We start from the raw sequence: 24,185 nt of genomic DNA, 5'->3' as shown, positions 1-24,185 counted from the left end.
GAACCAAAAAAAAAAAAAAAAAAGAAAAAAGAAAAAAGACTTCTTTTCTTTTTCCTTCAACGCCGCCTCCTCTTCTTCTTCTCCTCGTCTCTATGTTGCGCTGTAGTCCTTGTCGTCCTCAAACCCCCACGGTCTCCCCAATGTGTCCGTCTCTGCTAACTCCCCTCGTCGATCGTGGTCTCTGTCCTCCTCGAACTTGTTCAAGCTTAGGCAACACGAAGAGCTTGGAGGTCAGCGCCACCTCGGTGCTCGAGAGCACTGGCGAGAGTGTAGAATCCAGCAGATTGTTCAAGACGTTGGAGACTTGGAGCTCAGGGAGTTGTTTGGGCTTTGGTACCTCTTGGTCCTATTCAACATCAACTTCAATATCTACAAGAAGCATGTGAAGTTTCTGATGGATTTTGCGATTTGATTTTGTTTTGACTGCTGAAAGTGAAACATTTAGTTGAAATTTGAGGTGCTGATTGTGGATTTTGATTTGGTTTTGAGATAATGGCTTGCCCTTAGCTTTGAATGTTCAAACGGGTCGTGTCGGGTCGTGCTGACTCGATACGACCCATTATACTAAACGGGTTTTATGGGTCGTGTTGAATAACTCGTGAAATTATCGTATTGTGTCGTGTATGGAGCCCGACCCGTTAACATAAACAGGTCGTGTTTGGGTCTAGCTTAAATGGATTGTGGGTCTTAACGGGTCGTGTCGGACACCCGTTTTGCCAGCCCTAGCCCCAACCGCCCGCATGGCATAAAAAACCCTTTCCAAAAAAAAAAAACTGCTCCTGAAATTTATGCGGGGTAAAATTAGAATTTCAAGGGAGAGGTGAAGCTAAGAAGCTTCGGTGCTTCACGCTTCAAACCAATTATTCTGAATAATAATTGATTTGTTTCGAATATTATTTTGAATAATATTCTACTTTTTTAAAAAATAAATTATATTTTATTCAATTTTTTAAATTTTTTTCAAATTTTATCTCACAAAGTCAAACTTCATAATTCACGCAATGAATTCGAATTCAATACCCAAACGGACAGTAAAAGTTTTTTTTCAAAAGTCTGACATTTAGACACGGCAAGTAAAGCTTGCCGTGAAAAAGAGAGGGGAGAGGCGATACTAAACAGGGCCTCAAGCACACTACCATGAAACCTTTTGTCAAGTTATCAAGCTCACAACTGTTAGAGTTCTCTTTGCTCTTCTTGCTTCCAAGAATTGGCATATCCATCAGATCAGTTGTATGTCAACAACGCTTTCTTGCGCGGAGATTTAAACGACATAACAAATAAATTACACTGTTTAGTGTTGCTTATTAGTATCATTTTTGGATTAAAATATATATATATATATATATATATATATATATATATATATATATATTATTCATTTAATGTCGCGTTTAATGCCCCTTCTATACGGTCATGGCAAAAGGCAAGAGGTTTATGCCCACCAATAATCGATCGACACGTCAGCTAAAAACAAAAAACTGAAATGATGTTGAACTACTGGATCACTCTCACAACTCCCATGTTTACCTTCCAAAAAAAAGAACTCCCACACGCCCAAATCAAGATCGGCTAAAGAAAAACTCCCCAATTGGAAGATCTGCAACATCATCGCCCAGGCCGGAAAGCCGCCGCCACCACTGGGCCGGATGCTACAGCCACCGACTGGGCCGGAAGCTACCGCCACTGCCCGGACTAGACCACGCTGAACCCCAACTCCACCGAACGCTGCTACTCCTCCACCGGTAAGTCTCTCAGTCTCAGTTTTTGTCTCTATCTTTCTCTCCCCTGCTTATCACGACTTGTTGGATTTTTTTTTTTTAATTAATTCACTCTTCTGTCCTGATTCAAGTGTAAAAGAATATTTTCATAAGTTTTTGTATAATCTAAAGGAAACAAAAATGCAGATCACACACAAGGTGTATGATGAAATGCCTCAACCGCTTTTTTCAAACGTTGCTTTTTTCTTGCTGGAAAAAAAATGTTGGATGTGATGTTAGAACATGACATGAAAATGAATTTCTTTTCTGGCTATCAAATTCAGACTCCTAAAATCAGGTTCTAGAAAGTGAATGATAGGGTTGGTGCCATCCTTAAAGCTTTCAACTATGCCTACATGGAACGTGAGAATTTGTTAGTTATAAGGTTGTGTTTCAATGTCTAGTAGTTTAAGGTTGTGTTTGTGTTGGTACAGTTTCCGGTATGGTGACGTGTCGCCTAAGGATTCGCTGCCTGATTTTCTACTGAACACTTCAACCCTGCAAAGAGGAACAAACAACTCGCCGGGGGTGCCGACCACGCCCACTCCGATGCCTAAGTCAGTCTAAAAAGTTTTCTGTAGAGAATTCTTAATCTTAATCTCAAGAGCTTAGAGGGTTTTTTTTTTATACCTGGTGTGACGGTCTTTATTTATAGGCCGGACCCTCTTGACATTGAGTTGGATTAGGAGTTTGAGTCCTAGCCTGGTTTGAGTTTTCATCATATCTTCTGGGAATTTGAATAGGAGTGTTGAATCCGCAGTTGATCGCGTTTGTACTTCTTTAAATTCGATTCCATGTCAATAACCATCTTATCCCATAAATCATGGATCTGTAGTTTATCCCTGATCTCCTGGGATTCTATCCTTATCGAATTCTGAGACGGGTGTGGCGCATGGCACCTTCTTAGGAAACTGTAGCACATTTCAGCTGACCTCCGAGGTGATGATATCCGAGACGTTTCTGCTTTTACCTGGAGATCTCGGGATATATCCGCACCATAACAGGGTTGTGTAAGTCCGAGATGTTTATACTCTGAGATGTTGACTCATCCAATGGATATCACCCCGAGAAGATACCGCACCGACTCGATATCATACCGAGGTGTTATTACTCCGAGGCACAAATATCCGAGATATGTTCACTCCATCTTGGCTGGGAGATCTCGGGATATTTTACATACCGTAACCTGGAATGTTAAGACCGAGACATCGTCATATCTCCGAGATGTCTTCGGACCTAAACGTCCTTCCCTTCACTGGATAGAACCATGCGGAACAAGTAGCCGAGACATAACTCCGAGATGTCATTGGATCCACGTGTCTCTAGGGTTGATTTTATCCCTAACAGTTACCCCCCTAATTCTCTAATTTCAGAAATAAACGGAAATAAGAGAATTACTTTCCGGCTGCCAGTCTGTATCTGATGTTTGCGCAGGGCGCGTCTTTTCAACAGTTCAAATTTTGAATTTGACCGCTTCTTTTCCCAACGTCGACGTCATCTCTGCACAGCCGCCTTTTTGTCATCATTAAATGGTATCGTCGAGGCAGCGTATTTAATGCTGAATTTACGGAAGGCGCGCCTTTTCCCCTTCGGAAATTTTGAATCGACAGCGCCCTTTGGCATTTCGGACACGTGGTAGTGGAGGCGTTTAAAGTTGGGATATTGTACTGTTCACTCACTGATACTTCTTTTTCTCGATACTCCATTGTCGTCTTCCTCCCCAAACTTTTCCTTTCTCTGTATTTTTCTGTTTCTGCCTTTCTTCTTTCTTCCATGGCTCCCAAGAAAGCTGTCTCAGCCTCGTCTCGGGCTCGGACAAAGAGACCCGACGGCTCTGTGGATCTTTCTCCTTTGGAGAGCAGGGTCGATTCCATCATCTTCGCGAAGCATGAGGGTGTCCTTCGCTCGAACTATGAAATTTCTCCAACTGTGAAGATGTTCTATCAGGCGCCTGGAGCTCGGTCCATTAATGGCGGCGATATTACCCTTTATGAGAGGATGTTTCTTGCTGGGCTCCGATTACCGTTTCCGGAGATTGCTCGAGACTTCGTTCTTTTTCTGATGATCGCGCCCAGTCAGATAATGCCAAATGCTTGGCGGTACCTGTTCGCCTCTTACATCCTATGGAGGCTTGTGTTGAAGAAGGAGATGAACATCCTGCAATTCTTCAACATCTATAGGCCGAGGCAGACTGCAGAGGGAATGATTGAACTCTGCAGCCGTCACCCGCCTGTTTTCATCAAGCTCAAGAGTGGGCTGACGAACAACAAGTTCTGGGAGATGCAGTTTTTCAGAGTTTCCGGGGAGTGGGAATGCCCCGAAGGTACTCTCCTTCCTGAAGATCGTATGATGCCTCGGACTTGGCAGTTGTTGCGACCTGACCGAAGTGACCCCCCTTCGCTCACTGTATCCGAACTGGAGGATGTTAAGGAGATAAGTGGGTGGTCCGCTGCCAGAGTCAAGGCCGACAAGTTTGAAGAAGTCGATTTTGACAATCTCGTCACCGAGGAGAATATGAGGCAGTTTCTCGGATATGACATTCCGAGAGACAAACAGTTAATCACCAAGAGGGGAGCTGTCAAGAAGAGGAATGAAGCCCCTCCATCCCCGAGACCTATGACTAAGAAGAGGTCACCTGAGGAAGTTCTCGGGGATGTTCCTGCACAAAAGAAACAGAAGATTCCTTTGGCCGCCTCGGGTGCGAGGAGAACTCCTCCTTCGGCTCCATCACCTAGGGTAAGCGTTGAAGAGGGGTCTGCCAGCTTTCGGGGTTTCATTCCCGAGGCTAGTCCTGCTCCTTCCTTTGTTTCACGGGATGAGTCTGGCTCCGAGGCTTCGTTCCATGGTGAACAATGTGCGGTACCTGAGAGGTCTAGAGAAGGAGAAGGAAATGTACCTGAGACCCGAGATGTCCCAGTTGCGCGTAGGGTAAAGCATCCGGCCAGGAAACGGAAGCTTACAGGCCAGGACCGAATGGCTCAAAGACTCGCGGACGCCGGGCGATTGTGGGGTAAAGCGGTTATAATACCTTCCGACAAAGAGGAAGTGCGTCAAGAGCCTGTCGCTTCAAGTGGTGACTTTCTCGAAGAGATGGATGAAGAAGTCGGCACCCCCCGAGACGAGCCTTTGGCTGAAGAGTCTGAAGCAGAAGGTACTCCCCGAACTCCTTCTTTGGAACGTCCAGAAACACCACCACCCCCTGAAGAAAATCGTGAAACGGGGTACTCCACCCCCCGAGTTTCATGTTCTGCGCCTATACAAACCGAGACTCCTACTGGACTGTCCGAGGCTGAGGACGTTGAAGAGCCTTGCCCCTCTCGGGAAGTGATTGATCAGGGGGTGCCGGGATCTGCTCCTGGAACTCAAAGTCCCGGTCAACCCGAAACAACTCCCCATGTTGGAGTGGCTGAGGAGTCTCGGATCGATTCCGAGAACGTTACTCCTGAAGCTGGCGTGCTCCCCGAGACTTCTACTAGGAGCGAGTCTCGTGCTGAGGCCAGCCCAAGCACCGGGGCTGTACCTCAAGTGGGTCCTAGCTCTTCCTCCAGGGTCTCGGCCGGCTTCGAGATTTTGGGCAGGGGTCTTCTGGGTCATCCGATGGAGGCCATAAAGAACTTAATCCCCGAGGGATATCTGGGGAATGCATGGGCGTCTTCTCCCGAGAAGATCGCCCAAGGCATTCTCATCTCTCATTATCAGGTAAGTTTCTGGAGCTAGGACTTTTTATTCTGTTTGCATCCCGATTCTGACTTTGCTTACTTTTTTCTTGACAGCTTCTTGTGAAGATGACTGCCCTCTGGCAGAAGTGCGAAAATTGTCCTGCGTCTCCGCCCACTCCTTCCTCCGAAGTTCAAGCCCGCATCTCGGGTTTAGAGGATGAAGTTGCGGCGCTGAAGTCTCTTCTTCAGTCCAAGGACGAGGAACTCGCGTCCCGGGACTCAATTATATCCGAGATGCGTTCTGCTAACGCTCGTTTGAGTAACGAAGTGGCGGAGGCCAACGGTCGATACGCTCGCTCTATTGAAAGTCTTTCTTCCGAGCTGGATCGTGCGGATCAATTGTCTATCCGTTTGTCGGCTGTGCAGAATGAATGCTCCGAGGCGTGCAAGAATGCGTTGAGTGCCGAGGCTGAAAAGGACAAACTCAAAGATGAGGTTGAAAGACTTACAGCCGAGAGGGATAAAGCTCTCAAGGCGCAGGATCACTCGGAGAGTCTCTTGATTCGTCTCAGGGCTAGATATGACGCCGATCGGGCAAAGCTTAAACGTTATCAGAAGCAGTTGAGCTATGCGCCTTATCTTCGGGATCAGAGTTGGGGTCGGGGTTGTCATTGGGGTTTCGAAAATTTTCGAACTTTGGTGACAAATCCTCAATATAAATTTGATCCCGAGACGGTTGATCCGATGTTGGTGGGTTTTCCCGAAGAAGCCATTGATGAGATGGAGGAGTTTGGTAAGGACTTCATGCCCGACGTTCCGAATTGGGGTCTTGACGCGCCAGTTCCCGAAGAAGACCCTCTTGACGATCCTGCTAGCTAGAAGCTGTTTTCTTGAATTTTTATCTTCTCTTTTCTTTACCTGTACATTTTTCTTTGTATAAAACTTAGAATATGATATCTTTTGAATGAAATTTCTACCTTTTACTTAGGCATTTTCTTTTCTGTTTTCGGTGTCGGACAAACCGAAAAACCTTTTCTGCTCTCGGTGTTTGACAGACTTTCCTGCTTACCTTAATGAGTTACCCCCCACAACCTTAGTCTGCGACCGCAGGCTAAGTCGTTTGAGGTGGGTAGTCAGGTTGTTGAGCTTTACCTTTCTTTTAATTTCTTTATCTTTGAAGGCTTCAATCTTTCAACATTTGGAGACCTCCAACCGAGAGGTTTTCTTGTCTTAGTGTTCTTTTCATGACCACTTCGGGTTGTCTAAGGAAAGGACGTGGGCAGATTCTTTCCTGGATGCTCTTGTCCTTCCGAAAACCTGCAATCCTGCATTGATAGCCTTTATTGGACTGACCTTTAGGTTTTCCTTGCTCTCGGTTTTGGAAAGACCGAGAGACTTTTCCTGTTCTTGGTGTCGAACAAACCGAGAGACTTGTCCTGCTCTTGGTGTTGAATGACCAAGAGACTTTTCTTGCTCTCAATTTTGGACAAACCGAGAGGCTTTTCCTGCTCTCGGTTTTGGACAAACCGAGAGACTTTTCCTGCTCTCGGTGCTGAGTGACCAAGAGACTTTTCCTGCTCTCGGTGCTGAGTGACCGAGAGACTTTTCCTGCTCTTGGTGTTGAATGACCAAGAGACTTTTCTTGCTCTCGGTGCTGAGTGACCGAGAGACTTTTCCTGCTCTCGGTGCTGAGTGACCGAGAGACTTGTCCTGCTCTTGGTGTTGAATGACCAAGAGACTTTTCTTGCTCTCAATTTTGGACAAACCGAGAGGCTTTTCCTGCTCTCGGTTTTGGACAAACCGAGAGACTTTTCCTGCTCTCGGTGCTGAGTGACCAAGAGACTTTTCCTGCTCTCGGTGCTGAGTGACCGAGAGACTTTTCCTGCTCTTGGTGTTGAATGACCAAGAGACTTTTCTTGCTCTCGGTGCTGAGTGACCGAGAGACTTTTCCTGCTCTCGGTGCTGAGTGACCGAGAGACTTTTCCTGCTCTTGGTGTTGAATGACCAAGAGACTTTTCTTGCTCTCAATTTTGGACAAACCGAGAGGCTTTTCCTGCTCTCGGTTTTGGACAAACCGAGAGACTTTTCCTGCTCTCGGTGCTGAGTGACCAAGAGACTTTTCCTGCTCTCGGTGCTGAGTGACCGAGAGACTTTTCCTGCTCTTGGTGTTGAATGACCAAGAGACTTTTCTTGCTCTCGGTGCTGAGTGACCGAGAGACTTTTCCTGCTCTCGGTGCTGAGTGACCGAGAGACTTTTCCTGCTCTTGGTGTTGAATGACCAAGAGACTTTTCTTGCTCTCGGTTTTGGACAAACCGAGAGGCTTTTCCTGCTCTCGGTTTTGAACAAACCGAGAGGCTTTTCCTGCTCTCGGTTTTGGACAAACCGAGAGACTTTTCCTGCTCTCGGTGCTGAGTGACCAAGAGACTTTTCCTGCTCTCGGTGCTGAGTGACCGAGAGACTTTTCCTGCTCTTGGTGTTGAATGACCAAGAGACTTTTCTTGCTCTCGGTGCTGAGTGACCGAGAGACTTTTCCTGCTCTTGGTGTTGAATGACCAAGAGACTTTTCTTGCTCTCGGTTTTGGACAAGCCGAGAGGCTTTTCCTGCTCTCGATTTTGTACAAACCGAGAGGCTTTTCCTGCTCTCGGTGCTGAGTGACCGAGAGACTTTTCCTGCTCTCGGTGCTGAGTGACCGAGAAACTTTTCCTAAGTATATAGATCGGATTGATTCTTGGATTTCTGTGATTGTCAGTAGATACTGGAGATAGACATTCTTTATTGAATATGAAATTGTTTGTAAAAAACTGAAAAGAGAGAACAATGAACTACATGAAATATTTTTTTAGGTGCTCGGCATTCCATGATCTTGGAAGTATCTTTCCGGTCTCGGTCATCAAGCGATAAGCTCCCTTCTGATGGCATCCTATTACCTTGTAGGGGCCTTCCCATCCGGGTCCCATTTTGCCTTCCGTTGGATCTTTCGTCATCAAGCTCACCTTCCTGAGTACCCAATCTCCGATTTGGAACTTTCTGGGCACCACCTGTTTGTTAAAGTACCGAGCCGTTCGATTCTGATATGCCGCCCATGTGACATGAGCGTCGTCTCTTTTCTCCTGCAACAGGTCCAGGTGTATCTTAGCATTCTCGTCGTTGAGTCCTGGATTGTAGTGAGCCACCTGGAAGCTTGGAGATCCTACTTCCACAGGAATCACCGCCTCGGTTCCATATGTAAGTGAGAATGGTGTCTCGCCCGTTGGAGTTCTTCTGGTGGTTCGGTACGACCACAGCACCTCCGGAACGTAATCAACCCATGCTCCTTTCTTCTTATCAAGCTTTTTCTTCAGGATCTTTACCAAGGTCTTGTTTGTCGCCTCTACTTGACCATTCGCCTTTGGGTATTGTACCGAAGCATAATGGTTTCGGATACGGAGCTCCGAACACCACTTCCGAAACGGTTCACAGTCAAACTGCTTCCCATTATCTGTGACGAAAGCATGTGGAATCCCGAACCGGCACACCACTGACTTCCAGAGGAAGGTTATGGCATTCGCAGTGGTTATAGCTGCTAATGCCTCTGCTTCCGCCCATTTAGTAAAGTAGTCTACAGCTGCAATCAAGAACTTCCGTCCGCCTTTTCCTACCGGCATCGGACCAACTATATCCACCCCCCATTTTGCAAATGGCCATGGAGAAGTGAGGGGGATGAGCTTCTCGGGACTTGCTTTCATGATTCTTGCGAATCTCTGGCATTTATCACAGGCTTTGACAAGAAGAGCGGAGTCTTTTTTGATCGTGGGCCAATAGTAACCCGCTCGGATGGTTTTTTGCGCCAGCATCCTTCCTCCTGAGTGGTCTCCGCACACTCCTTCATGAATTTCCCTGAGGACATAATTCGACTCGGCCTTGGAGAGGCATTTGAGAAGGGGTTCGGAATATCCCCTTTTGTACAGTGTCTCCCCGAGAAGGCAAAACCGTGCTGCTTGTATCTTCACCCTCCGAGCTGCAACCTTATCTTCGGGCAACAACCCATGTCTAAGGAACTGGATAATGTCCCTAGCCCACTCTGGCTCCTCCGGTGCTGAGTCTACTTCCATAACCTTGGTCCTCGGACCTATTGAAGGCTCGGTCAGAACAATAATTTGCCTTCTTGATGCTTCCATCTCTTCCTCTGTTCCCGACGCGATTTTTGAGAATTCATCAGCTCGAATGTTTTCCTCCCGAGGTATTTTTGTGATGACAAACCTTTCAAAATAGGAATGGAATCTCCGTACTTCTTCCAAATACCTGGCCATTCTATCTTCTTGTGCTTCGAATTGCCCTTGGACTTGGCCTACGACCACCTGAGAGTCACTCCGGATTTCGACATTGGTTGCCCCCATCTCTCGGGATAATGCCAAACCTGCTATCACCGCTTCGTACTCAGCTTCATTGTTTGTTGTAACGAAGTCCAGTTTCACAGCAAAACCGAACTCTTGCCCTTCGGGATTCCTGAGGAGGACTCCTACTCCGCTTCTGCTCTGTGTAGAGGAGCCATCTACAAACACAACCCAGGTTGACTCCTTAGGAAGTTCTTCTGCTTCAGGAATGTTACAGAATTCTACCAGGAAATCTGCTAGAGCCTGTCCTTTAATAGCCGTCCGAGGATGAAACTCGATATCAAATTGTCCGAGTTCCACCGCCCAGTTGACTAATCTTCCCGAGAGGTCAGGCTTTTGCAACACCTTCTTCATTGGATACTCGGTTAAAACTCGGATAGCGTGAGCTTGAAAGTATGGCCTCAATCTTCTGGCTGAAATGATTAAAGCGAACGCCAACTTCTCGATCCGAGGGTACCTCCCCTCCGCACCATGAAGTGCTTTGCTTGTAAAGTAGACCGGTTTCTGAACCCCTGAATCTTCTCGGACTAGCACCGAGCTTACTGCTGAGGGAGAGACTGCCAGATAGAGATAAAGAATCTCCCCTTCGGTTGGGCAGCTCAACAGTGGTGGGTTGGCCAGATATTCCTTCAATTTTTCGAAAGCTTCTTCACAATCCTCACTCCATATAAATGCTTTTCGTAAAATTTTAAAGAAGGGAAGGCACTTATCTGTCGACCGTGATATGAAACGGTTCAAGGCCGCAATTCTCCCTGTCAGTCGTTGAAGTTGTTTTGTTGTTCTCGGGGCCTCCATCTCGAGGACAGCTCTGACCTTCTCTGGATTAGCTTCAATGCCCCTTTGTGATACCATAAACCCCAGGAACTTGCCTGAAGAAACTCCGAAAGCGCACTTTGCAGGGTTGAGCTTCATGTTGTATTTTCTTAGAGTCCGAAAAGTTTCTCGGAGGTCTTCTATGTGTTTGTTTGCCCGAACACTCTTAACCAGTATGTCATCTACGTATGCCTCAACGTTTCGGCCAATTTGACTTTGAAACATCCGGTTCACCAGTCGTTGATATGTGGCTCCAGCATTCTTCAATCCGAAGGGCATCATCTTATAGCAGTAGAGTCCTCGGTCTGTGATGAAAGCAGTTTTCTCCTGGTCTGTTTCTTCCATGCAGATCTGATTGTACCCCGAGAAGGCATCCATGAAGCTCAAGAGCTCATGCCCGGCCGTCGAATCCACCAATAAATCAATCCGAGGCAGGGGAAAGCTATCCTTCGGACATGCTTTATTCAGGTCGGTGAAGTCTACACACATCCTCCACTTCCCGTTAGACTTCTTTACCAGCACTACATTGGCCAGCCACTCGGGATAATCCACCTCTCGGATGAATCCAGCTTTCAGCAACTTCTCTACTTCTTCAGCAACTACCGTGTTTCGTTCGGCAGCAAAAGCTCTTCTTCTCTGCTTCACAGGGCGATAATTTGGGTCTACATTCAGCTTATGGACTATAACCGAGGGATCAATCCCCGGCATGTCTTCATGGCTCCAGGCAAATACATCTTTGTTGCGCCTCAAGAACGCCACCAGATCTTCCTTCAGGGGTTGAGGGAGTTGTGAGCCTATATGAATTTTGTTTCCCGAGTCGCCTATCTCGAACTCCTCCAAGGCTTCCACAGGCTCCCCCAACGGTGATTGCTATTTTCCATCCTCCTTAGTTTTCTCCCCCCGACCGTGCTGCCTCGGGGTATCTTTCAAGGACAGATTGTAGCATCTCCTAGCCTCCTTCTGGTCTCCTTTTACCTCTCCAACTCTTTCTTCTGTTGGAAACTTCATGCTGAGATGTGGTGTTGAAGTCACCGCTTTGAAATCGTTGAGAGCCGTACGTCCTATAATTGCATTGTAGGCCGAGACCTTATCAACTATTAGGAATTTCACCATAATGACTTTTTGCCTTGGATAAGTCCCGGCTGTCACAGGTAAATCGATAGAACCGAGAGGCAACACCTTCTCTCCGGCAAAACCCTGTAGCTGGCACGAGACCGGAACCAACTTCTCTAATGGAACACCCATGTGATCGAAAGCTGATTTAAACAGAATATCAGCCGAGCTCCCAGTGTCAATGAGGATCCGCCGGGTCTGATAGTTTGCTATGGTCAAGGTGACCACGAGGGCGTCTGTGTGCGGAAGCGAGACTCCAGCATAATCATCATCAGAAAACCCTATAACCAGAGGGTTATACTTCCGAGATTTTGGGGGCCTCTGGACCGAGTAAACTTCGAAATCATCGAGCTGCCTGGCGTATGCTTTTCCGAGCTGAGTTGGACTCGCCTCCTCCTCCGAATCCTCCCGAGATGGTGTGGATGATAGGGATATTGCCTTGCTGTGCCCCCCGAGGCCTGCTTCTACTTCTCTCCCTTCTTTCATCCCTCCGAGGCCGAGGTGCTGGCTCTCGGCTTCTTTCTCTTCTTTCATCTTGTCTCGGTTGATAGTTTCTTCTATTATCCCGATCTTCTTCCCTCCTAGGCCTCGGATAGTGATCTCGCTCCTGTTGATTCCTCTCATTGGCGAGGAATCGGACTAGCTTCCCATTCTCAATGAATTTCTCGATCAACTGCCTCAATGAAACACACTGCTCGATCAGATGACCGTGTGAATCGTGGAAGGCGCAGTACTTGTGAGCCAAGTACGGAGGGGGATTTCCTTGAATGGGTCTCGGTTTCTGGTAATTCGGATCTTTCTTGAGTTCCATGAGCACCTCGGTGATGGAGGTGTTCAACGGTGTCCACTTATAACCTCCGAAATTTTTCTTCACCTTCTTATATTCTGCGGGACCAGCATCCTGTACTGGCTCAGGATTCTTCTTTTTCTTAGGCTTCTCGGTGGACGGCTGCTGTTGTTGCTGGGAATTACTGAGGAGGGCTCGGAGCGTTTCTTCCTGGTTGATGTACCTGTCCATCTTCACCATAAAGGTTTGAAGATCTTTCGGCGGTTTCAACGCCAATTCCGCCATCAGAGGTCCATCTTTTTTCAAGCCTTGAAAAATTGCACCGTAAATGAAATCGTCTGGTGCACTCTCTGTGTTCAGCTTCTCCTGGTTGAACCTCCACAGATAGTCTTTTAGAGACTCATTTGGTCCCTGCTGCACAGAGAGTAAGTACCCTCGGGGTTTCCTTCTAGCTCTCCCGGATACGAACTGGGCCAGGAATTTTCGTCCAAGGGTGTCGAAGCAATCAATCGACCTTGGTGCGAGATTCCTGAGCCAGTCTCGGGCTTTTCCTGACAGGGTGAGAGGAAAAGCTCGGCAAGCCACAGCATCTGGTGTCTTGTGCAGGGAGACATGGGACCTGAAATTGTCCAGATGCTCCACTGGATCTTCGCTGCCTGAGAAGACAGGAATGTCAGGTACCTTGAATCTTCCAGGTAAGTCGCAGTTGGACACTTCTTCGGTGAATATGGATTCCTTGTGCTGGAAGAGGTTGTCAACAAGGGACTCCTTCCCATCACGCCTCTGGTCAATCGTCTTTGACAGCATATCATATTTCGCGCCCAGATCCTGGACCATCTTCTGCAACCTCCTTTCTGCCTCCGTGGGTGGAACCGGATTGATGGGCTCTCCACGATTCTCGTTCCGCCCGGCTCTCTCTTCATGGTTCTCGTTCTGCCCGTCATGATTCTCGTTCCGCCCGTTTCTCTCTCCTGAACCTTCGTGGTTTGTCCCATCGGCTACATCATGATTGGGCGGCGGAGTTCGTGCGGCTAGGAGCACAGCGTTCTGAGCCAACAAATCCTCCACATTCTTCTGCGCCTGGGCTAACTGTTGACTCAGTTGGGTTATCCGAGCCTCTGGATCCGCAGATTCTGCTTCTCCACGAGCATCGTCTCGGCTGGTTGGCGGCACTTCGTTTAAGATCGATTTGGAACGTCTCGTCGTCACCATTGCGGATTTGTTTTTTTTTTGTAAGAACAATTGATCGTTCCCACAGACGGCGCCAAACTGTTGGTACAGTTTCCGGTATGGTGACGTGTCGCCTAAGGATTCGCTGCCTGATTTTCTACTGAACACTTCAACCCTGCAAAGAGGAACAAACAACTCGCCGGGGGTGCCGACCACGCCCACTCCGATGCCTAAGTCAGTCTAAAAAGTTTTCTGTAGAGAATTCTTAATCTTAATCTCAAGAGCTTAGAGGGTTTTTTTTTTATACCTGGTGTGACGGTCTTTATTTATAGGCCGGACCCTCTTGACATTGAGTTGGATTAGGAGTTTGAGTCCTAGCCTGGTTTGAGTTTTCATCATATCTTCTGGGAATTTGAATAGGAGTGTTGAATCCGCAGTTGATCGCGTTTGTACTTCTTTAAATTCGATTTCATGTCAATAACCATCTTATCCCATAAATCATGGATCTGTAGTTTATCCCTGATCTCCTGGGATTCTATCCTTATCGAATTCTGAGACGGGTGTGGCGCATGGCACCTTCTTAGGAAACTGTAGCACATTTCAGCTGACCTCCGAGGTGATGATATCCGAGACGTTTCTGCTTTTACCTGGAGATCTCGGGATATATCCGCACCATAACAGGGTTGTGTAAGTCCGAGATGTTTATACTCTGAGATGTTGACTCATCCAATGGATATCACCCCGAGAAGATACCGCACCGACTCGATATCATACCGAGGTGTTATTACTCCGAGGCACAAATATCCGAGATATGTTCACTCCATCTTGGCTGGGAGATCTCGGGATATTTTACATACCGTAACCTGGAATGTTAAGACCGAGACATCGTCATATCTCCGAGATGTCTTCGGACCTAAACGTCCTTCCCTTCACTGGATAGAACCATGCGGAACAAGTAGCCGAGACATAACTCCGAGATGTCATTGGATCCACGTGTCTCTAGGGTTGATTTTATCCCTAACAGTTTGTATTTAGAGATTTCAGTAGTTATAGTTGAAGGATATTGTTATCCTCTTGCAAGATCGCTAAAATTTTGTAGTATTTGTAAATCCATTTTAATGAGTAGTTACTTAATTGTAGTTGAAGATTATATTGTTTGTGTTAAATTTTTTTCAACATAAATCTATTTTTACCCTGCTAAATTCTTTCGAAATATAAGTAAGGGACACAACACTTGCTTATGCAACATCCGTATGCAATCCATTTTGCACAAAAAGAATTGAGCTCCATCTACCCTATAGCGCTCAAATTATCTACCCTTTACCTTTCCAATATATAAGTGCTAATAGAGCTCTTGAAATTGTAGATCACTTGATATGATTGACTGAATTGGAAACAAACTTTTATTTTTATCTTTGTTCTCTTGTTTGAGAAACCCTTATTTAAGGTCCTTGATTGTAAGATTCGCATTCCAAAAATTTGCTTAACTTGGAAAGCTTGTGATGCTCTTGTAGAAAAAACAATGAAAAAGATGTGGTTGCAAAATGAATTTGTTTATGTTAAATAGCAAAAATTAACAATGTAATTGATGGTCCTTAAGATCTCTCCCTCCCTCTCTCTCTCTCTCTCTCTCTCTCTCTCTCTCACACACACACACACACACACACAAACACATTTCTTAGTGTTTGTGAAATGACTTCTATGCCAATCAGAAGATGTGAACCTGTATTAATTTGAGTTATATGCATAGTTTTAATCAAAAAAGAAAGAAAAGAAAATATTAGATTATAGTTGAAGATGTTAATGACTGGTTGACAACACTTAAGTAAGCTAATAGAAGTAAGGACTGTTAAAACAGATATTCTAGACCTGCTTTTCTTTCATGCTTTCCTTGTCTCTTCCTATGGGGGACTGCGAAGGATATTTATGTATGTTCCTGCTGCTATGGTAAACTTATTTTCTGGTTAATATGCAGGAATTGGGTTCAAGAGTGTCTTTCTAGTTACTTCTCGGCCATACATATTCAGCAATGGATATAAGATACGGCTCAATGAAGTGCCTTGCCCACATTGCAATCTTGGGTACGTAGTTCCTGAATGGGTGGAGGAGAGAATCCAACTCTTTCTGACATCAGACAAATATATGGTGCTACCACTCTTCCAACGACAACAATAGTCTCACCTCTGAAGCCTGATTAGGTCAAACCTGTGAAGCAGCAGCTCTCAAGCATTCATCCTGAAGTTCTGTTGTTCCTTTCAAAAATTTTATGAAACAAGTTGCTTAATTCTTTGAAAACTGTTTCAAATTCAAATAAATGAAGAAAAGGACATGTACCATTTGCAAGAAAACAGGACATGTGAGAACCAATTGCCCTTCACATAAGCAAACATTGTATTCTTATACATTTTTTTTTATTTACAACAATTTACATTATTATTGTGAATTCTTATTAATGATAAACTCATAGTATAATGGCCAAAAAATGGCATTAGACATACTGCACAATGATTCTTTAGAGAAGACTTGTTTTTTTATTTTTTTTGAAGACTTGTTTGATCCTTGATAAAACATGACAAATCTTGTTGCCTTTTGTGCTACTCACGTGAGGGCCAACATACACCATTAATGTTTTACAAGAAAAAAAATGCTTCATTGCATCTCAGAGCACCCAAAAGAACTACTTCGCTTCATTCCTCGTTAAATACACAGATTTCTTGACCAAGATAAAGACTAAAAAGCATCAAAAAGATTTTTTACAAATGCCTGAAAGAAACGTTTGTTTCGTGGACGACCATGATTTCAGCTTACACTAATGCTAAGCACAATGACAAGGCCCTGGAGTTCTTGATAATGATGCTTAGACAAGGCGTCATGCCTAATATGTTCACTTACTCTTCGGTTTTGAGAGCCTGCGATGAGCTATCAAATCTCAGCCAATTATGAGAGTAGTTCATGGGACCAAGCAAGCAGGCACCATAGCAGGCACTTACTCTTCGGTTTTGCTGCTTGATTCCATACCAGCAAGCAGGCACCAAGCAAGCCACAATACTGAGAGCCTTAAAGTTCATGGGAGTAGTTCTTATCAACTCAGCATTGGATAAAGAGAGGAGACCCATGATAGACAATTATAGACAATTATATAGATTCATTCCTCTGTAATACTTGAGTCATAAATACAACAGAGCCTCCCATAATTCGGCAGATTGGTTGAGGCATTTCATCATACACCTTGTGTGCAATTTGCACCATCAGATCTCTGATTCGGCTACTAATGGTAGCGAATGCGTGTGTCACAGATATCAGAGAGTAAGTAGCCCAGATTGTGTTCCTTTGAGCAGTGGAAAAAAGTCCCAACATCAGTGGCAGAATTCTCCACACAACTACCAATATAGCAGGTGCAAGAACAATGTGAGTGGCAGCGGCTTTTCTACTTTGGAAGGCAAAGGCTACAGATTCCGATCCCCATCTATAACTCACGACAATAATAACCTTGAGGCTGCATCCGCTTCTCCCAACTCTGAGAACCACCACCACCATGATTCTCCACCTCCTCAACCAGCAGCAGCAAAGAACCACCAGCGCAACAGGAGTCCGAGTCCCAGCCCCAGCCGTGGTGGTCTGGGCAGCGTTCGTCTGGGGCGGCGTATGGGAACAATGGCATTCGGGCGAATCGGGCCGGGTAAACGTTGAAGAGGTAATTAGGAGAATGACAAAGAGGGATCGGGTGTTCTGATTCTATTTGATATTTTGTTCCAGGCTTACGTGTCAAATTATCATTAGTGGGCAAAAAAGGCCTAGATTCTGCCCTGGCCGAATAGAAGTTATACTCTTCACCTTAAATATGCTCATGGTAAAGCTCATAGCACAATATTCATATTAATTACCTATTGGAATTGCTAGCCATTTGAACTGCGAATCCTTGTCAAACTTACTCTCGTTCATCTCTACCACAAAAGATCATAAACTTTCTTCTGGTCAGGAAGAGTGTTGGCGACACTCTCCTTCTGCATGCATCTCTTAGCCCATGCAATAATCTCAGGGCACTCTGCCTCTATGCTGAATTTGCCATAAGTCTCATACACATAGAACCAGCTGTAGAAAGTGATGAGAGCAATGTCGACAAACCCAAATGTTTCTCCCCCGAAGTAAGGCTTGTCACCAAGCTCTCTCACCAATGTCTTTAAGCTTTCAAAGAAATCCTTCTTTGCTGCCTCCTGCTCTTCTCCTTTAGTCCTCCATACCCTCCTTGAAGCATCATACACCTGCATTTTGCACTCACATTTCAACCAGTTTTAATATTTAATCTAAACATGTTATATATAGTTTAGCACTATTAGTAAATTTTAATAAAGTTTATTAAATATGTATTAATATATATATATATATATATATATATATATATATATATATATATATATATATATATATATATATATATATTCTTAAATTTTTGGAATAAGCATAATAAGAGTCGTCTGAGTTTGGGATAAATGATAATTTACCTATACGTACGATGCTAATTGAATCTTTTGTACGGAATTGATAAATAGTCTGCTCATTAACATGATGCTTTTTTTTTCTTCATAAAAAATAAAATTGAGAGCTGTCTACCAATAATTAAACCTCTTACCAGAGCTCTTCAAAAAAAAAAAAAAAAAAAAAAAAAAAAAAAAAAAACCCTCTTACTAGAGAAATTATCATTCTCAAAGCCCAAATAAGCCCATGACCAAGCCTATGAGCCCAGTTGGTATATTCAACCCAAAAAAAAGCCCATGAAGATTGTGTTGGTCATAACTATCTCGGATACTCCTTACAAAAACTTATGAATATCCTCAGCTATCAGAGCCAGAGATAAGCATAGTTGATACCTCTTGGAACCATCACTGTCCCGAGGACATGAGAATAATACGCACAGAATACTGATATCACGTCGGAAGCCTTATCCCAGAATTATAGCAAGAGGTTATGGGAAGATCTGATCCATAATCCTTGAAAAGGGGTAGAAGGACTCTATTCCAAAATTTTCGGGATAACCTCTTATCTCACAAGATATGGGATAAGAGACTTGTTTGAATTAGACTGAAGACTAGTCCTACCTAAACTGGACACCTCAATAGATAAGGTCTAATCCCATACGGTCTAGAGATTAGAACCCTAATTGAAAATCAGAGCACTCATAATGTATTAGGATTACATGCTTATACATAGGCTGCTACCTCAAGTATCAAAATTCTTTGACTTTACATTGCTCTTATTATATTCCTTGATATTTTGTCTAAAAAAATGCAACAGAGTGAGACCCATCAGAATATTCAACAAGCTCCTGTGTTTAATCTTAGACCCATTGGCATACCTGACAAGCTCATGTGTTTAATCTTTTTGTCTTGTAAGTCATGGAGAGAGTGCATCTCAAGGCAACACCGTAGAAGAAATTGTACCAACACCACTTAAAACTAAGATGGCCAAAAATATGTCACACCCATGAAAACTGAGAAATTTAAAAATAAATAATAAATAAACAAATAGACTAAACTCCTTTTAACTAAATGGATCACTATTGGATCGCAGATAAGGCATAGAGTAGAGTACTACGAGCATTCACAATAACTTTCTAACCATTTTTCCTAAATATAAAGAATAAAACTAATTTTTACTTCTCTATCATAAAACACATCACAATAGCTTCCATTCACCTTTTCCTATATTAATTAAATATTATTTCTTTACTCTTTCTTTATACATTTTTAGTTATGATTATTTATGTGAGAGGAGAGAGAACTTTTTTTATGATTATAATAATGCTTGAGAATGTTACATGCATTGAGAAGCATTGTAGTATTCTCAAGGAATAGAAAAATATAGGGAAACTGTTGTGAGTGGCTTTTTATGACTTTATTGAAATTTTTCCTAAAATTTAGATAACAGAATCCTTAGAGCAGTAGCAGCAAATTTCCTACCATTTTTCCAAATTTAGAAAAAAATTAGGAAATCAAACCACCTTTTTTTTTTCCTATACAAAAACACCACACAACAGCTTCTCTTTATCTTTCCTTATGTATTAAAATAATATATATATATATATATATATATATTTTCATCTTTTCATTTTTTTTCCTTTTTCCTTAATCTTTATTCCAAAAATCTGTCTGCATTTCGGCCTCCCCTGCAACTAAAATGATCCCCCCAACGCACCCCCTCTCTTCTCCACCTGATCTCTTTGCCCCCACGCATAGCCCACCTCCCAAATCGGTCCAGAGCTTGGGGAGTGTTGAAATCTCCGACACAAAATCAAGAACCTCATCTAACATCAGTGTAGTTGCAAAAGCTGAGATGTATTTGAAAATGACATTGAAGACGGAAACACATGTAAATTTAAGAATTCAATTAGAGGAAAACTTTAATCGCAGATGATGGATAAGTCTTTGTTTATTGATGAGAATCATGCTGCTGCAATTCTTAGGACCTTTTTTTTTCTTTTCTTTTTTTTCTTTTTCTTTTTCCTTCTTGAGACGATTATGAACGTTCTTGAATTCTGTTCTCAATTTCTCTCTCTCCAACGCAAAAACAAACCACCATGGAGACCTTTGCTTGCTTTGCTTTGAGCCTCTTGATGAGAATCTCCAAGTCATTGACAATCTTCCACGTGTCGTCGAAGATGATCCCGTGGTTGGGCGAGATCGCCCACACAGCGGTCCCGTGGTTCTCATCGAATTGCTAGAAAATCCTCTTCACCTTCTCCGATCTGCTACTTCTCGTCGCCATATTTCCTCATTTCAAGCGACGAAACCAAACATTCACAGGTTGTATTTTCGTTTGTTGATTTTATTGTTCTTCTCGATGATTTTGTTGTTGCCATTAAAGCAATTGCAGTGGTTCCGGCAGTTTGGCAGCCCACCATGCTGCTTAGGCTCTGGCTCAACGGCTATGCTCTGCAGTAATGAGGATAGAAGGGGATTTGATGAATTCTTGAGGTTGAGGGTTGAGGATGTATGAAGAAGAGAGAGTCAGAGAGAGAAGGGGTTTTTTTTTTTTATTATTATTATTAAAATAGTGTATTGGGTAGCTACAATGTTACCCAATGTCTATAGCTACCCAATGATGAAGCCCTAAAATAAGGCAACTGTTGTGGCTTTTTTTTGTAACTTTTTTCAAATTTTTCTTATTTTAAGGAAATGAACTACTTATAGGGCATTTGCTACTAATGCTCTTATAGGGAAGTTGCTATGAATGCTCTAAGCAAAAAAGAAAGGCAGAGTACGAGGGTTTTGGAAATTATAAAAATGGAGCTACTTTTTGGCCTGTGGTGGTGGTGGTTGATGATGTATCCAATCCAATGGCATGTCCTATAAAAATAGCGAATCATTAGCTCATCTTATTTCTTTCTTATGATAAGATATGTATGTTTGTTGTTTTTTCTCTCTATTGGGTGATATGGCTGCTTTTATTCAAATTAACTTAACAATGATAGTTGGTCTTGGTGCTTTAGAGATCTTGCCAAATATTTGATTTGCATATATTATATATATTTTTAGTTTCTATCATATGCTCTATATTTTCTCAAGTGATTAAATAAAATTGAGTCAATTGACTAATTAAACTTTTTTTGAGGAATAACTTTTAGACAGACTTTTCACAACCGGCCTTGATTTCACAATGCGAAGATGATTGTTCGTTAACACACGAACAATTTGATAATGTTGTGCCCATCGAAATAGATCCTCAAAATGGTATTAGGCATTTCATTTTTTACTTTTAATTTTTGAAAAAAAATATCTTAGAATAAATATTATTATTCATAGTTAGGTTCTTTACATTATACTTGCTAAAATAATTGTTTCTTTTCCTTCTTAGACAATGGATAAAGGGCAAAGGAAAAGTTAAGAAAGAAAAGAAGATATATCATTCCTCTCGTAAAAGACACAATTTCATTTTCATCAAACATTTAGCGAACACAACGAAAAAACATGTAAAAGTTAAGACAGAAGAGAAGATATATCATTCCTTTCGTAGAAAAACACAATTTCATTTTCATCAAACATTTGGCGGACACAACGCAAAAACATGCACTTCTATACTGTTGTAATTCTGGCCGGCTGAGCTTGCTCTAATCCAAACCACTCCAAGGCAAACTCATAAACTTTCTTCTGGTCAGGAAGAGTGTTGGCGACACTCTCCTTTTGCATGCATCTCTTAGCCCATGCAACAATCTTGGGGCACTCCACCTCCATGCTCAATTTGCCAACAGTCTCAAACACAGAGAACCAGCTGTAAAAAGTAATGAAAGCAATGTCGACAAACCCAAATGTCTCACCCCCAAAGTAAGGCTTGTCGCCAAGCTCTCCCTCCAATGTCTTATGTATTTCCAAAAACTCCTTCTTTGCTGCTTCCAACTCTTCTCCTTTTGTGGCCATTAACTTCTGTCTAGCACCATGTACCTTCATGTCAAATAAATAGTAGAATCATCATGCTAAATGAATATTTCCTATGAAATATTAAATTACAATAAATAATCTAATTAATTATTCAAATGTCATATTTTTATACAATTTCTTAAGTAATTTCACAGTAGAATTATTAAAATTCTATTATTTATTTTTGATAAATAGCTTAGATCTTCTTATCGTACATACAAATAAATAATGAAAATTCTAATAATTAAAATTAAGGGCTCATTTGGTTGTGAATTTTTTTTGTATTGTATTCTATTATTTTTTACTATATTTAAATTGCAAATATCGAAAAAAAAAAATTATTTTTTGAAAATTATGTTAGGATGGTTTAAAGAACATGATACAAAATTGAAAAAAAAAATTGATAAAATTTGAGTAAAATGTAAATTTAAAAAATTTACCCAAACATGTTTTCCAAAAATAATAAAATATAATAAAAAAAAAATCTCAAACCCAACACATAATACACCCATGAAAACCTATAAATTAAACAATAAACTAATTGATTTGAACTCCTATTAATTAAAGAAAAAGAAAAAAGAAATTGCAGAGACGCACGCATGCACTACCTTCTGATCAACAAAATCAGCCCAGAACCTGGCGTGAGCTCTCTGGTAAGGATCAGAGGGCAGCAACGGAGAGCTGTCGTTCCAGACCTCGTCTATGTACTGAACGATGATGAGGGACTCACAGACCGGTTTCCCGTTGTGGATGAGAACCGGAACTTTCTTGTGAACCGGGTTCATCTTGAGAAGCAGATCGCTCTTGTTCCTCAAGTCCTCTTCCTTAGACTCGTACTTGATCCCTTTCTCAGCGAGCGCGATCCTGACCCTCATCCCAAATACGCTGGCCCAGAAATCCAGAAGAACCACCTCTTCCGCCATTGTCAAACACCTGAAAAAGATTGAAGCAAAGAAAATTGGGATGTGGGACAGTCGTCGGAATTCTAGCTTGCTCAGTCTGCGAAATCGGCTTGTGCTGGGCTTTTACTTATACTGTATGAAAGGTTTGCAAATTGCAATGAATTGAAGGCAGTTTGCTTGTCGTTCTGTATGCATTTTTCTCCTTTCGTTCCTAACTTCCTAGGGATGGCTTTTCGATGGTGTCGTCATATGACAAATGGGTCGCGTAAGCTCTGACGCAGTACTGCTGCGCGGTGTTGGACTGCTTCTCCTTTTTTTTGGCCTAAATTGATTACATACGTGGCCCCAGCCGCCAGCATGTTACTTTGGCTTTGGTTTTGGAATTTCAAGCGCACTACCATGAAAACTTTTTCTCAAGTTATCAAGCTCACAACGGTCAGATTTCTCTTTGCTCTTCTTGCTTCCAAGAATTGGCATATCCATCAGATCAGTTGTATGTCACCAACGCTTTCTTGCGTTGAGATTTAAACGACATAACAAATAAATACCCATATATTTATTTATCAAAGTGGATATCTTTATCAAAGTGGATAGTGTTTTCTTCCCTTCTGATTTTTTTTTTTTCAATTAAATACCTTTTAATATTTGATTAATAACTACTAGAATGAGGGTGGCCGCAAATGAGAAAGCCAAAGCAAATACAATAGAACCTACCGCATGAAACTCACCTATGTCTTTAAAAAAGAGCACAATAATTGCACACTCCCAACAAAATATTGCAGATCAAGCGTGCTGAGGGGGATGCTGAGTCGAAATATCTGACAGGGTTTGGCATAGCTCGACAACGTCAGGTCATTATAGATGGGCAAAGGGACAGTGTGTTGCAGTGCTGGCTTTAATTTCTCTGTGAATGTAAAGTGGCCCCCCGTTTGTCAAATCCTTTCTCTCGTATTTGTGGATGATTTTTTTTTTTTTTTTAAATAAAATGTGGCTGATGTAATATAAAATTAAAATAATTTTTATAGAAAGTGAAAAAAATTTGTATTGTAGTAATTTTTTTATTTAAATAATAACAAAAAAGTGTTCATGTGATATAAAAAGTGAAAAATAAAAAAATAAAAAGATTTAAAAATGTTTTGAAGTTAATTTTTTTTATAGAGAAATAAAAGTAAGAGAATAATGAGAGGAGGAGATTACC

The 24,185-nt window shown here is 42.7% G+C and overlaps 1 protein-coding gene and 1 long non-coding RNA gene across 3 annotated transcripts; one reads left to right on the top strand and one right to left on the bottom strand.

The window, feature by feature from the left end:
• The first annotated feature begins 1,415 nt into the window (after nucleotides 1-1,415).
• On the top strand, nucleotides 1,416-16,179 carry LOC133868469 (uncharacterized). Its single transcript, XR_009900342.1, has 2 exons — nucleotides 1,416-1,742; nucleotides 15,650-16,179. It is a non-coding gene; the product is annotated as an uncharacterized LOC133868469 (long non-coding RNA).
• A 1,417-nt stretch (nucleotides 16,180-17,596) lies between these two features.
• On the bottom strand, nucleotides 17,597-23,516 carry LOC133868468 (probable glutathione S-transferase). 2 transcript variants are annotated; one of them, XM_062305369.1, is made up of 2 exons: nucleotides 22,694-23,516; nucleotides 17,597-17,936 (listed from the first exon to the last, which is right to left on the bottom strand). In XM_062305369.1, exons 1-2 carry the CDS (start codon nucleotides 23,006-23,008, stop codon nucleotides 17,619-17,621), a joined length of 633 nt encoding a protein of 210 aa, XP_062161353.1. In that variant the 5' UTR covers nucleotides 23,009-23,516; the 3' UTR covers nucleotides 17,597-17,618. The 2 variants fall into 2 exon arrangements, with proteins under 2 accessions (XP_062161353.1, XP_062161352.1); XM_062305368.1 differs by lacking the exon at nucleotides 17,597-17,936 and adding an exon at nucleotides 21,648-22,109 and having other exon boundaries at nucleotides 22,694-23,430.
• Between the last annotated feature and the right edge of the window lie 669 nt (nucleotides 23,517-24,185).

This window comes from Alnus glutinosa, chromosome 5, assembly GCF_958979055.1.
Source record: "Alnus glutinosa chromosome 5, dhAlnGlut1.1, whole genome shotgun sequence".
In the NCBI taxonomy this organism is placed as follows: Eukaryota; Viridiplantae; Streptophyta; class Magnoliopsida; order Fagales; family Betulaceae; genus Alnus; species Alnus glutinosa.
The sequence above is the reverse complement of the archived record's forward strand: the minus strand, read 5'-3'. Positions and strand labels throughout refer to the sequence as shown.

Coding starts and splice junctions, on each gene's coding strand:
- LOC133868468 (XM_062305368.1), bottom strand. CDS start 23,008: ATGGCGGAAGAGGTGGTTCTTCTGGATTTCTGGGCCAGCGTATTTGGG. Junction 22,110..22,693: donor CTGATTTTGTTGATCAGAAG/GTAGTGCATGCG, acceptor TTTGACATGAAG/GTACATGGTGCTAGACAGAA.